The sequence below is a fragment of the Eulemur rufifrons genome, chromosome 18 (assembly GCF_041146395.1).
Source record: "Eulemur rufifrons isolate Redbay chromosome 18, OSU_ERuf_1, whole genome shotgun sequence".
Taxonomy (NCBI): domain Eukaryota; kingdom Metazoa; phylum Chordata; class Mammalia; order Primates; family Lemuridae; genus Eulemur; species Eulemur rufifrons.
In genome coordinates this window covers 66,040,411-66,055,803 of record NC_091000.1, presented here as the reverse complement: position 1 = coordinate 66,055,803, position 15,393 = coordinate 66,040,411, and the positions used below count along the sequence as shown (strand labels likewise).

At 43.3% G+C, this 15,393-nt stretch overlaps 1 protein-coding gene across 8 annotated transcripts in view; it reads left to right on the top strand.

Annotated features, from left to right (window-relative positions):
* Positions 1–15,393, top strand: part of FARS2 (phenylalanyl-tRNA synthetase 2, mitochondrial) — a 504,609-nt gene that overhangs the window by 362,527 nt on the left and 126,689 nt on the right. The window contains exon 9 of one of the 8 annotated variants that reach the window (XM_069493081.1): positions 2,134–2,265. The exons of the other annotated variants lie outside the window; for them this stretch is intronic. Within the exon in view, the coding sequence (XP_069349182.1) occupies positions 2,134–2,140 (7 nt within the window). The 3' untranslated portion in view covers positions 2,141–2,265. Of the gene's footprint in view, positions 1–2,133; positions 2,266–15,393 lie in introns of those variants that run through there. 8 annotated transcript variants of the gene reach the window in all.

Genomic DNA, 15,393 nt, shown 5'->3' with positions numbered 1-15,393 from the left:
AAGGCATGTACCCTTCTTAATAGGGGGCTTGGTGATTGAGTAAGGTTCCTTTGGCAGAGATTGCTAATTATCTCTCAATATCCATCCCCCTTCCCATTTTTGTGGTAATATAACCCTGATTTTTTAGCTAAGCAAATTTCTACCCAACTAAAAGTCTTACTTGGAGCTTTCACTACTCCTAGCCTACTACAGCTAGCTGGCCAAGTTTGGCCCATAATTTATAAGTAGAAGTGTTTAGTGGTGTTTCTAGATGTTTCTTTAAAAGTTGAGTTGAGGCTATTCTTTTTCCTTCCTGGTACTTGTTTGTGAATGTGATGGCTGGTACTCTGGCAGCCACTTTGGACCATGCTGTAACCTTGGCAGTGGAAGCTGTCTGGGGTGGAGCAACAGCGTAGAAGTAGCCTGTGTTCCTGATTCTGTGGAGCATCAGTTCAGCCTTGTTATTAATAGCCAAAGCTAAACCTAGCTATTACGCCCCTGAGAAACATACTTGAGGAAAAAAAACATATTATTTAGAAATGATGGCTTACTGTGCAATGATTCTCAATAATTATCTAGGACAGGCAGGGGTTGGCCAGATTGTGAATATTTTTGACTTTGTGGTCATATGTTCTCTTTCACAACTACTCACCTCTGCATTTGCAAAAGCAGCGACAGACAAAATGTAAATGAATGACCCTAGCTATGTTCCAATAAAACTTTAACTACAAAATCAGGTGGAAGACTGAATTGGGCCCATGTGCTAGAGTTTGCTAACCCCTGATATAGGGGAGGGAGATACATGGGATGTTTTAAAGACCCAGCTCACGGACTCTAAAACCTCCCCCAGGAGCTCCTCCTTCTTTCTCCCTAAGTCCCTGACTTGGGTGGTGGGAAGTGAATGGTCTCTTGACCTCGAATCTTGACCTCAAGTTTCATTTTATTCTCTAAACATGTAAGTGAAATATTGCCAGATAGTGCCAAAGAGGTCTGACCCTTTCTTTGCCTAACATCAGAGCATGGCTCAGTGTGACATATGCTAGGACTGAGTAAAAGACAAAGGATATTCTCTGAAATAAACAAGTAGTTGAACATGTTGTTATTTTGTAACAAGAATAGATCCCAAATGTTTCAGGGAAACACAAACTGTTGAATATGAACCTGATTTCCTAATATTAGGCAAATGTAGAAATTTTTTTCTTGATTACCAATAACAGTTTGTGCCCTGAAGAAGCATAGATGTTCAGGTTAGAAGAAGATGGCATTCTGTTCCAGCTAGTCACTTAGAACCTTCTCCCAGAGGATCTTTGCCACTTAATGTGCAGAAGAGTCCTTGTAGTTCAAAAACATATGATGTTAACGAAAAATATAACAGTGGTTACCTCTGGGGAGGGGAGCCGGATCACCATGTGTCCTTTGGTACCTTTGCAATATTGTGCTACATTCATGTATTGACTGATGAGAAAACTTACGAAGGCAAATCGTGAGTCGTCATGTGAACCTGAGAGCCCTTCAACACGTTTGTGAATACCTTGATCATCTTTGGTCTCTACGTTCATGCAACTTAAGGAATTATGGTAGAGTGTTTATTTTCTTCTATATCACAATATCAAAATATTTCTTAGCCGGGGATATGAGAAAAGAGTAAAGAGGAACATGGGGAAGCTCAACCATTGTCTTCAGTGTGGACACTTCATTTGGAGATGCCAGCCAATTATTTACGGATTGTAGAGATGAACTATAAAATGAAGTGGACCTAAATAGGACAGATTTGGTTTGGATTTAAGACAGACCTTTTGAGAGTTAGAATTGGAACATTAAAATATATTTGATTTGACTACAAGAAGGGGGTGATGGTGGAAAATGTCCCAGGTGTCTGCAGCAGGGGCTGGCTGGTGAGGGTGGGATACTGATGCCCCCAACTCAGTTCCTGTCACAGGCTCCCTCCTTGTTCCTGGGGCCGCTGCTTACCTGCCACGTCGTGTTCACACAGTCGTAGCCAGGGTTTCTCTAATCCATGAACTGGCAGTCAGAGCTGGGTTGCTAGAGGTGAGCACCCTGAACTATAGGTCACCAAAGGTGAGTCTCAACTCTCCTCATCCCTACTTGATCTTCCTAATAGTTATATTCTCTTTTGCAACCCATCACTTACAGTTTCTAAAGATTTGGCATCAGTGGGTGTACCAAAGCACTTGTCACAATGTTGAACAGAATTCTCAAGAGGGTCACCATGAGAGGCACCTGCTCTGTGTGGCCCACCTGGCTTCCAAATGGACGTGAGTCATGGACATTTACCTGGTCACAGCTCTCCACTGTGTGGTGCTGGGAGCAGCATTTGATAGGACAGTTCACATGAATTCTCCTTTCTTCCTCCTTCCCTCCAGTCTCCCTCCCTTCTTTCTTTTTTCATATATTCACTTGTTCTTGCTTTGTCAAATTGCAGCCAATAAAAATGCCAGTGAGATTCACCCATATCCTTTCATGGAAAATGCCTTATGTTTCTTATGAAAAATGTCTCCTAAAATTGTACTTGATTTTTATATTATGACCAGTGGCAAGAAGGGATGGAAAGATGTCATGGGGAGGGTGTTCTAGTGGGGTCTCTTGTATTCCCAAGGAACAGGTTTAAACTAAGTTCGCTCTCCTGCGGTGTGTCCACCTATGGCCGCTACTCTGTTCCATTTTATTTTCTCACACTCTCTCTCACTCCACCTTCCCCGCATGTAGCTTCTGCCCTTCCTTACCTTGCACAGAGTTGAGAATACCTTACCCAGCTCCTGAGTCCACATGACCTGGTGTCCAGCAATCAGCACCAACTCCAAGTCTTGGCTGATTCTGACGATTGACCCAGCTCAACTTTTCCAGCCAGATCAGAGGCCCCTAGGCAGCCAGCGATGGGCTCCACTTGAGTCCGATGCCTGACTTTGGTCTAATTAGCCACGGGGGTCAGGTGGATGGGCCAGTGGGTTTACCACTTACTCAGATCCTTCTTTGTTTTCTCTTTAACCTGAACTAAGTAGGTTCTAATTCAGGCACTACCATTTTTAAACTTCCTTGAACTTCACACAAAGAGGTGTGCCATAGATAAATTTACCAACTGATTCTTGAGCTCCTGTGTTATGGGAAGCATCAGGGCTAATTGCTGTGGGAGCATAAGGATGTTGAGGCAAGATCCCAGTTTTTGTGGAGCTCATAACATGCACAAAGCAAGGTAGCAATAAAAAGCATTAGGTGACAAGGAGGTTGGTTAAGCCTAATGAGTGGCCTGCACAGTTTCCTACACATAACTGATGCCCAGGAAACTTTCATTGAGTGAAAGGAGAGGTACATACCCAGGGCTGTAGATTTGAAGGAGAGAGGCCTGAGAAGGTTTGCCAAGGAGACAGGATAGCCAGCTCTGTGGGTTTGTCTTTCTTCTGCTACCTGTGAATGAGACGTACACAATCCTGAGTTTAGTTAATGTGAGTAAGCTTTAGTACTAATAGAAACCCTCAGTTTCCACAAACTGTTGCCAAGACAGGCTCACTCACAGTGGGCACTTTAAGACAAAGGGGATTTAGTTAAGGCTACATCTGAATCAGAACTTGAAAGCTCTGAGGAACTGAGGCAGGTCTAAGGGCTAGAGACCCTCTGCATCCAGGTGCCTCCGGCTCTGTCCCTCTCCTTCCTTCTCCTGGCCTGCTGTATCCTCCACTTCCCCACCCATCTCTGCCTCTTTCTGCGTTGCCTACAGCCTTTTCTGGCCAGTCCTTTCCATTTTCTTGGTACAAATTCCGGAAGGAACTAGCCTAATTGAGCTACCTACCATCATGCATTTTGGCCAGAGCCCTTTGCTGTCTCCCGGGGTTGGGAGCAGTCTGTGGATGGACCACTGTTAGGTTAAAAATTCATTTTTGGGCCAGGCACAGTGGCTTATGCCTATAATCCCAGCACTGTGGGAGGCCGAAGCAGAAAGATCACTTGAAGCCAAGAGTTTGAGACCAGCCTGAACAACATAGCCCAGACCCAGTCCCTACAAAAAAAAAAAAAAAAAATTAGTGGGGCATGGTTATGTTCACCTGTAGTCCCAGCTACTTGGGAGGCTGAGGCAGAAGGATCACTTGAGCCCAGGAGTTTGAGGTTGCAGTGAGCTGTGATGGTATTAAGAGGTAGGGCCTTTGGGGGAGTGATAAAGTCCTGAGGGCCCTGCGCTCGGGAATTAATGCCCTTATGAAAGAGGCTTCAGAATGGCTGGCCCCTTCCACCTCTTCCACCATGGGAGGACACACTGTTCATACCTCTTGTCTTTTTCACTTCTGTCATGTGAGGACTCATGAGGAGCCATCTAGGAAGCAGAGAGCGAGTCTTCACCAGGCACCAGATGTGCTGGCACCTTGATCTTGGACTTTCCAACCTCCAGAACTGCAAGAAATCAATTTCTATCGTTTATCATTTACTTAGTCTAAGATATTTTGTTATAGCAATAGGAATGGACTAAGACAGTAGCTCATTTCCATCTTCCCACAATGTTTATATTAGTGGAGGGAAGCTCACTACATAATGCTTGGTGGATGGTTAATTAATCCCTCTTTATTCCTTAGAGAATCTTTTACTAAATGACTAGAAATAGGTATGACATAAGAAGTAGAGGCAATGTCGTTTAGAGGAAAGAGCTCAGAATTTAGAATCAGAAGCCATTGGCTGAGTCCGGACTTTCCACATCCTGGATGTGTGATGTTGGGACCTTGTGAGCCTCGGTGTCCTCCTCTACCACCGGAAGTAATAATATCATCCGTAATGGTACCTATGAAAATTATAGAATGCTATCTATGTGAAATGCTCTGAAAACTATATAGAATTCTAATTTTTTTTATCTATTAGAGTAAAAAAACCAATACTTTTCATAATCAGTCAAACTTGTTCTTTAAGATAAAGAATAACCTCAGCAGAGCTGGGAGCTTGGATTTGGCAGCCAACTACATGTAACTGAGAAGTGCTGGTAATGAAGGGAAGGAGAATGAGACTGTGTATAAAAGTGTCATTCTGAAATGATGCATGTTCTTCCCGCAATTTAATGAGTAAATTTTAATCAGAAAAAATAAAAATACTTTGTAAAGTGCTATAGATGCTGGTCAGCGCAGCTGTGTAACCAATCTGGGTGTTCTCTGGGTCCTGTGTTGGGAAAATGCCAGGGGCAGTGGCAGATAGGATGACATCTCCAGTTTGCAAAGCATGCCCAGTCTTACTTCTTTTGACAGAGCCAAATAAGTGCATTTATCTGTACTTAAAGATTGCCCAAAATGAAAAGCCAATGACAGCTAATTTTGGGAGAGCAGTGGGTACAGGGAGCTTGTCAGAAGTTGTGTCCCCTTGAAATTGACAGCGTGCAGTACCAACGAGAGGGCCAGAGGCAGCCAGGCCTGCTTAGAACTCTCCTTGCGACTTCCCTTTTCTTTTGCTTTTCACTGCAGTGCTGGTGGTGTGGGTACGAGAACTTTTATTGTGGTGGTTCAGACAGCCCAGAAAGCAATTCTCAAGAACTATTTTTAGCGTGAATATCTGTGTTCCCTTCCCTCCTTCCCCAAGCTTTCTTTTTACAGCTTTCCACAAGGGGTGCAGCTCATCCCTGGCACACAACAGCCCTGTTTGCCACCAGCATTAGACAAGTTAAATCATAATTAGTTCAGTCCCCAAACACTTTGTTCCGCCCCATCCCCTGCATGTCACCATTTGCCCAAGGATTCTTTGGGATTACCTCCAACACTGCCCTGGCCGGGCCCCAGGAGTGGCATCTCCATGTAGAGCAGGGCAGAGGCAGAGAGACTGCTGCATGCCAGCTAGGCAAGGAGAGCGAGGCCAGGCGCTTAACGACCTGTGTCTTCAGTGATCTGCTGCAGTACATCACGCCTTCGTGAAAATTAACGATGAAGCCACCCATTCCTTTTTGACTTTCAGTTAGTGGTTTCCAGGGGGTTCTTTGGATATTGTCTTCACTTGGCACCCCGTGAACCTTTTTTTTAGCATTGAGATCAGACACTCTCTTTCCAAGATGCGAGATTAGAGTAACTCACATCCTTTGCTGTTTCCCTGCCCCGCCCCCTGACGGTAGTGATCACATTAAAGCGAGTTAAAAGCACACCAAGAGCAACCTACAAGGGTCGAAGAATCACTACCAGAAATGGGGCGAGGGGGTGTGCAGCCCCTCACCATCAGTTTGGGTAATTATGAATGAGACTCTGAATTGTTTGGGGTCTTTGACTCTATCACCCTTGTTCACAAGACCACTTCTTTCCCCAGCTACCACCCAGATTTGATGTCCAAAGCCAGCAGTAGGATTCCACCCACCCCACCTTCTCCCTGTGTGCGTTCTTGAGTTCTTCCCACCTCATGGGTGGCTCGGCCTTACATACCCTGGCCCTTGCAGTTAATGATCTTGTCTTGGAAACCAAGAGATTTATGAATTCAGATATAGCCTGACCCTGCACAACCTGCAAGGGACAGTTATCCTAACTGTAGATTTTGGAGTTAAGTCTCTAAGGTGGGCCTGTGATGTATGAGGAAGTCTCAAGGACACGTAGATGAGACCTATGGGAGTCACTCTTCAAAAATCCACATTTCTAAACAGCGAAGGTGGGCCTGGCAGACTTGAGCCTCACCTTGCTGGTCTTTTTCTGAGTGAGAAACAAGCTGGGCTTCAGCATCACACAGGCCAAGGCCACAGCTCGCATGGTAGTGCAGGGGGGCAGCTCTCTGTCTCTTGGGCTAGTCATTTTCTTTAAGCTGGGCATAACTGAGGCTCGGGTAGCAGCCAGGAGGGTGCACCAAAGAAGGCGGGGGGCAGGCACGTGGAGGATGAGAGGTCAGCTCCAAAGGTGGAGGCGACTGATGGCTGATGATCCAAACAGCACCTAAGATCCAGGTGTCTGTCTTATGAGGGATGTTTGGGAGAAGGCCAAGAGGTCAGTGGACACTGTGGACCTCTGTGGCAGGGCAGACAAGTGGTCCCAGAGAAACTGACTTAGGGGTCAGCAATCCCATCAGTAGAGGAGTGGAGTCCTGGGTACAGCTTAGTTACAGAGGCATGTGGAGACCACTTTCCAGGGACGTGAGACCCCGATGCTGCAACAGAGTCATCAGCAGGACTGCCTGGTGCTCCGCTGGTGGGCTGCTAGCCAGGGCGCCTGGTCGTCTGCTTCTGAGGGTTGGCATTGGGCTTGGAGTCAGAATGAGGCTGAATCCAAGGCGTGGGAGTGGTGGGCATGGTTGGGATGGTTAAATTAGAAAATCCAGCAGTCCAGCAGATCTTTAAAGGGGCTTACATTTTGTTTTATTTTGTTTTTAGTGTGTTCAAAAGTCTATATCTTCACAGTGACCTACATATGCATGTGTTGTTTGGGGCCAGGGAAGGTGTTGTCATGACTGGAATTTAATTGGGTGCCTAGTGAGGAAAAAGCTAGATAGAATGTTCTGGGAGATTCACAAGAAAAAGAGAAAGACACCTCAAGGCAACATAGTACACGTAAGGGAATTCCTACTTTTTAGCAGGAGCCACCTGAGACAAGGAAAAGGGACTAGTCAGACATTCAGGAAATGATTCCACAAACCCAAACACCCCCGTCCCAGGGGTACAGATAAGGCTTATAACGTTCACTCTCGGGTAGCACGTCGCCACCCCCTGCTCCCACGGAACGCCCATCTCCTGAAGTCCGTAAGTATTTCCGGAAGTCCCAGAGGGTATCTACGCAAGTGTACTTCCACTGGATGTGACAGTGATTCCCACTGGACCCCCGGGACACAGCATTGAGGCTTCGAGGCCCTCCAGGTATCCTGTGGTATTTCAGAGCTGTGCCGTCCCTCCTGGTGTCAACTTGTCACCTGGGACACAAGCAACTCAGCTTCGATCCCCACCCTTCTCCCCACCTTGCAAACACCCGCACCCCCAATTCTCCTTAGGCTTTCACCTCCAAGTAAACACATGCCAATAAAGCCTTGGAGATTTCACTTCAGACCCGACCAAATCGCCGTTTAGACTAAAATCTTTTCCCTGGGGGCACCATTCAGAAATGAGAACAGAATCAACAAAATGCTAACTTGTCTACTAATCTTTTGTGAACATAACTGTAGTTGTGCATCACTTGATGATGGGGACACATTCTGAGAAATTTGCCATTGGGAGATTTCGTCTTCATGCAAATGTCGTAGAGTGTACATACACACACCTATTAATAGGTGGTGTAACCTGCTACACACCTAGGCTATATGGTAGAGCCCAGGGGTGGGAACCTGCGGCCTTCTAGCTCCTTAAGTGCGGCCTTTTGACTGAATCCAAATTTTACAAAGCAAATACTTTTATTTTTATGAATACATTTTTGTTCATCTTTTATACTTTTATTTTATTTTTTAAATGAACACATTGAAAATACCGAACAACAGAATAAGTTCCAATGAAATAATCCTTCTAGATTGACCGGCACGGAACATTAGCAAGCCATAGGGGCTAAATTGGTGGCTGCTATGCTCATGATATAATTCTAACTTCCCCCGCCTAATTGGTGCCACTACCTCACAAGGCTGTTTGGTGAGAGTTTATGGGGGTCAAATATGTCAGTCTGTTATCAGCTTTTGACAATAGTGCACTGTGTTTCTGTTTGAAGTGGAATTTTTGAATAGTTGCACAGACAGTATTTTTTAATTCTATCTGCTTTAACAGTCCATCATGTCAAAGAACACCGAGAGAATGCTGAAGGAAGAAAAAAGATGTTTTAATGGGGATTGGGAATTGCAATTTTACCTTGTTTCTGCTAAAGATAAGATGATTTGCTTGCTTTGTGATACTGCAATATCAACATTAAAGAAATTCAATGCTCATCAGCATTATAACACTCATAAGGACCACATATATTTTAAATTGGAGAGGTACAAAAGGTTATATTGCAGAAATTAAAAGATGAAAAGCAAAAACAAAGACAATTCTTTCAAGCAGTAATAAGACCTGGAAATAATGCCACTGAAGCAACTTATAAAGTAGCTTATATAGTTGGGAAAAAAGAGAAGCCAATCAGTGGTGTAGAAAGAATGCATTGTTCAAGTTATAGGATGCTTAGATCCCAACAATGTTTCAGAGTACAAACAACTGCCTTTTTCAAGAACCATAACTGATCAGCAGCATGAATTAGCCTCCAATTTACCAGAACAACCTTACACAATACTTCAAAAGGAAAATATACATTATTCAGTCACTTTGGATGAATCAACTGGTCCTGCTGACTTGGAACAGGCTTTATGCTTCACTCGGGTCATAACAGAAGATTTTCTTTGCTATGAAGAGTTTCTTGCTTTGGGCACTCTTGGGAGCAGAACACTAGGAATAGATATCTTCAACAACTTTCAAGGTAAATGTGAAGTTGCACTGAATTTGGTAGATTTAGTGAGTATATGTACAGACAGTGCACATTCCATGGCAGGAAAACACGAAGGGTTTTAAAAAAAGTATTAACAGATCCAGATGCTCTCATTTCTTTTCATTGTATCTTTCATCAGCAAAATCTCTGTGCTAAGGCTACTTATTAGTTTAAGTGACACTTTGCAACAAGTAATAAGTATTGTTAGCTATATTTGTGCAAATGCAACATGGCATCATCAGTTTCGTAACATGCTAAAGTTGAACAATGTGGTATTCAGTGTGGATCTGTTGTATCATTCTAAAATGTGTTGGCTATCACAGGGACAGGTGTTAACCAAAATTTTATCTCTGCAAGAATAGATAGTTAAATTTTATGAAGAACAGAATCAGTACTGTGGATTTTTAAAAGAAGATTTCTATAGGAATTCAGCATTTCTGTGTGGTATCATGTCAAATCAAAACGACTTGAGTATTTCCTTGCAAGGTAAAACTAAGTCTATATATGATATATGGCAAAAAAAATCCAAGCATTTCCAAAAAAAGCTATCTTTTTTCAAAACACTTCTTCAAAAGGAAATTACAGATGAACATTTTCCCCAGTTAGCAAAGGTCACTGATGAGCAGGATGATATATGTGAATCATTTGAAGAATACGAAGCTATTACAGACCTATTAATTGGAGAATACAATGAAAGGTTCACTGCCTTTGAGAATCATGACATCACACTCAAATTAGCATTCAGCCTCACCTAGTTGATATCACCAAGGCACCTAAAGAACTACAATTGGAATTGATTGAGCTCTTAGTAGATGACATTTTAAAGTCATTGTTTGATGCTAAGAAAGATCCAATTGAAATATGTAAAAATGCAGCTGAATACCCACACCTTTGGCAACATGCTCAAAAAATGCTTTCTTGCTTTTCAACCACCTATTGCTATGAATCTACATTTTCCCACCTACCCCAAATCAAGAGGTCCTTAAGGTCACAAATGACTGACACCCATCTAGAGGATCAAATGAAACTGTGGACCTCCATGCTACAACCAAACATTCCAATGCTTTCCAACAAAAAGCAGACACAACAAAGTCAGGAAAAGGTTAGTTAACTTTAAAATTAACAAATGGTTTTCATTTTTTAAATTATTAAGTACATAGTAGTTATATTTTTACAAAATAATATACATTTGTAAGTATATCTAGTTTAGGTTGCTTGAACGTGGCTTTATTTGATTATAGCTAAATTAATGTGGCTTTCCAACATGAAAAGGTTCCCGGTCCTTGGTATAACCCATCACTCCTAGGGTGCAAACCTGTACAGCATGTTACTGTAGCAAATGCTGTAGGCAATTATAACACAATGTTAAGTTTTGTGTATCGAAACATATCCAAACGTAGTATGTGATACACTACCATACAACTGGTAGCACAGTAGGTTTGTTTACACCAGCATCACCACAAACATGTGAATAACATGTTATGCCATGACATTACGATGACTACAATGTCATTACCCGACTGGAATTCTTCAGCTCCGTTATAATCTTATGGGACCATCGTCGCACATGCAGTCTATTGTCAACTGAAACGTTATGTGGCACATGATTGCATTTTACAAGATGAACCTTATTTGTGTTACATTTCTCAGGAATGAAAGAACACCCCACAATAATTTTTGGATTCTGTGTTTGATAGATATGGCTACTTTTGTTTGCCTCCACTTACCCCACTCCCCCCGAAGGAAAATGAGAAGACGAGGAGAGAGGAAACTAGTAGTGAAAATTAAGCAAGTTGAATATTTGAAAAAGAAAGAACAGCTGTGGTCTAGACATTTACATAGAATTTTAGTAGAATAATCACTTATCCCAGCATTCGTTAAATATGGTAATTCTTCGTAGCAGATCATCTATCCAGCAATGTACATGGTATGCAATTGAATTTCTGCAGTGATGATGGAATCTCTGTTACAGCAATTGCCACTCTGCATTGTATTTATATGTCTTTTCATCATTGCACTGTGAATTTCTGTCGAGTACTGGGTCTTTATACTTCCTACCGTATAAGGGATATAGAGATAGTAAGTACTAAGTACACATTTTTGATGAATGAGTGATAAAGGAATTCTACCAACAACATATGTTGTATCATTTTTTTTTCCTCAGGATGTAACTGACCTAACTTACTACACAAGCCAAGAACTTACCTCAATTGGCAACATTTTCCAGTTGGGTGACTAGAACTCTTTAGTGTCAATCATGATGATTTCTTAAAAGGAAGAGACAGTGGAGTGAGGAATACGCCTTAGAAACAGAACTTGAGTATGCAATAAGTTGAGTTCTGAGCAAACTGCTGGTTTAGTAATAATTTGGTTCAGGCCAAATGTTCAGATAGGGAAAAGAATAGAAAGAAAAAAAAGAAAAGTGCTTCTAACAAGGCTGGTCATATCCCATACAAAGTACATTTAAAACTCTGAGTTTCCAGGTCCAGAAAACTGTAGGAAGTATGCAAATTATTCATGGTTACCTGGGAAACCCTCTTCTGATTGGAAGGAGGGAACTCACAGGGTTGGATATAAATTCAAGGAGTCAAGTTATAATATGTGTGTGTGTTTCTCACAGACGAGGAGCAAGGAGAAATTTTGAAGGAAAGTAATGTGATAGGAAGAACAAAGCTTGACTGTACAGGGAAGGCAGAGAAAGTTTGTGTCTGTTGAATGTAGACTTTCCAAACCGCTATGTACCTAAGCTATCCCGTGTAGAGTAATGGCAGTAGTGGACCCCTGACATGGGTTGTCAGCATCCTTTTCTAGAAGCAGCTTCTTCCCCAACACGCTGAGAGGGGAGCCTCCAGGCTGGCAGAGTGGGACTCCATGCCTTTGGTCCAGTTGATTAATCCGAGGATGGGCACCTAGCAAAGCTTGGCAAGTAAGGCCTCTTCTCTGTAATATTTGGACGGAAACCCAAAGACGGCTTGGGTTAAGTGGCTGAAGCTGTGAGTACGCAGGAGATGTCTCTGTTTCCCATCATGGAGGCATTGTGGTGAGCAGAGGGAGAGAGGAGGAAGCAGGCACACAGAGATGAGAGTTGGAGAGGAAGTGCTGGTGTGTGTCTCGGTCCCTGGTTCCCTCGTGTTCTGGAGCCCACCTGCACCCGCCCTTCCCGGGGCTCAGTCGTCCAGTCCTTCCTCAGATTCTACAAGCCAAGGTTGTTTAAGCTGGTTTGATGGGAGTTTCCATCACTTGAGACCAAACGAGTTCTCAGACACGTGTAATTGCCAGCTTTGGCACTGAACGAGGGCAAGGAGGAAGAGGTAGCAACTTCCTTGTGACACAACACCGGAGCATCACAGGGATGAGGCTGATGTTGGCCCTGGGGTGCCGAACGTTATCAGTATGAGTTAAAAATGGTTCCTTTCCTTGTAGCTAGAATAGCTACAGATCAGTGCTGTGCTGGGTTGTGATTCATTCCTCCCAGTGAACACGTGCTGAATGCTCACCACGGTGAGGCACTACGCTGTCTGTGACGTTTGTGGTCAGCAGATGGAAAAATGACTTTTGGAAAATGAGTGCTTGTCCTCAGGGAGCTCACAGTCTATCTAACAGGGGACATATCCCATAGATATTTGCGATCCATTGTAGAAAAATGCACCACCATGATTTCAAGCAGAGGTAGCACCTTACTTTGCCTTAAATACTCAAGAAATGTTTACAGATCATGGTTCAGCTGAATCTTGAAAGACAAAGAGGAATCTGAAATGGAAGGAGCAGCATGAACAGAGACAGAGAGATGTGAGAGTCGTTTTGTGTGACTGGGGGGGGCATGGAAGAGCTGGGGAAATGGCACTGAAGAGTTCAGAGGGGCTGGATCTTAAAGGCCTGCATTCCCTTCTAAAGATGTGAGATTATCTGGTAGAAAATGTGGAAAGTCAGTGAACTGATTCAACCATTTGCAGTTTTTAAGTGATTGTCTCTTTTCCCTGTGGAGCCCCTGTGGGCGGGGGTGAGGTTGGAGGCTGGGAGACAGGTCGAGGCCTATCTTAGTAGTCAGTCGGAGTGAGAGCAGATGAGAGTCTGAGCTGAGACGGTGCCGAGGGCCTTGTGGGATGAACCTGACTGATAGAAAAGGCATTTTGGAGTTAAATCTATTGGAAAGGTGGGCCGGTTCACGGGAGAGACCATGTAGATGAAGGAAGCAGATAATTCCCAGAGTTCTGACTTGCGTGCCCAAGAGGGTGGTGTTGAAATTGAGGTAGGGATTCTGTAGGGGAGGAGATTATTTGATTATTTTTGGACTTCCTGAATTCCAGGCGGGATGCAGGGGAATGTTGCCCCGAGGGCTGATGAGTGAGTGGCCAGGATTAGATGGCACCTGTACTTGGCATTCGGAGCGCCAGGTGTGACCCGGGTGCCCAGTGAGTGTCTGGAGCAGGGAACAGTAAGAGGAGGAAAGAACCCAGGGAGCACCAAAGTGTGAGGGCTGGTGGGGAGAGCAAGTGAGGAGCTAAGAAGGATGCCACGAGAGCGGAGTCGAGGAAGAGAGGCTGGAAAGGACTAGAAAGCCACCGAAGGTCATCTCCTGCAGCAGCGAGACTGTAGTTGGGCAGAGAACAGGCCCAGACTGCATGGATTTGGCAATTAGAAGTCTTCAGTAGTGAGTTGAGTGAGAGAAAATACTTTGGACAATCATATTTCTTCACATTTCCCCTCTGTTGTGCCTTTACTTATATTTACTCCACAAATGTTAATAATTAGAGAATACTTGATTTAATGGATTCATGCAAAGGGCTGATGTCTTATGGAGCAAACAAAATGTCCTGACTCCGGAAACTAGACCTGCTTCTTCGTGGTTATGTGTCTGGGAATAGACATTTGGAATAATAATCTAGGGAAGTTTCACTTTGCTGTCATTTACCTGTTTTTATTTTCCCTCCTAGTATAGCTCATTGAAAGGATAGAATAAGACAGCTGAAAGCTCTCTCCTATAGGCGCTGAGAAGGAGGAATTATGCAGATGTGATGATTAGAGATCAGAGTCCCCAGCGGTGGGTGGCCCACTTAAGACAGCCTCATTAAATTCACTTCATAAAGTGGAGCCAATGTATCTAACTTAAGAAAGGATATGGCATGCAAATTAAGACCTGAAAATATGAATGGAATTTGAAGGATGCTTTGATCAGCATTTCTTAAAATGGCACACAGAGGAAAAAAATACTCCTTAAAGTTGCATTCAGTGTTTCATGGCTGGAGAATCTATTCACCTGCTGCGTGGAGTTGCCTCCTCCAAAGAATGAATCAACTTCTTGGCAACCAAAGTTCAATATAATACAAAGTATGCACAATTTTGAAATTAGACCTGACCTCCACTTCCCTCTCAAACCAAAAACAGCCTCCCCAAAATGAGAGAATGAAAGCTAGGAAAGGAAGGTGTGAGGGACATATTGCAGGAAAAACAGAGAAGAGTTGATTATATTTAGAATGGTTTTTTTTTTTTTTTCCATAACCCAGATTGAATCAATGAATACTTGTGCACTGAACATCTCAGTGTTGGAATTTCTACTGCAAGAGAATCTATTTAAATATGAATCCCAAATAATGTTATATCATGTCTGATACAGGAATGTATCTGGCAATATTAAACAGATCAAATTCTTGAGAAGACTGGTCTGAATAGAAGCTATTCTTGGCATAGTTTAAGTAAAGGAGATCAATATAGATATTCAAGATGGAAAAATCCTGATAGTTAATAGAAAAACCAAAATTCAAGGTCCCTCTAACCTTCAAAGCAGAGCTATTTCAAGTGCTTCTCAAGAAACAAACGTCTCAGAGATTTTAGTCAGGGTTCCCCAAGGCAGTGGCTGTTCCAGCATCCTTTCTGCGAGGCGGCTTCCTTCCTCCACACCTGGAAACCCCAGGTGTGGGCTTGCACTCTGCCTGCAGGCAGCTGCGCTTGTCCATGGCTGTACCCAGTGGAGGTCTGAAGCTCGAGCCTATAATCTGTGACTAGATTTGTGTATTTGTATGTTGTAATTGTACTA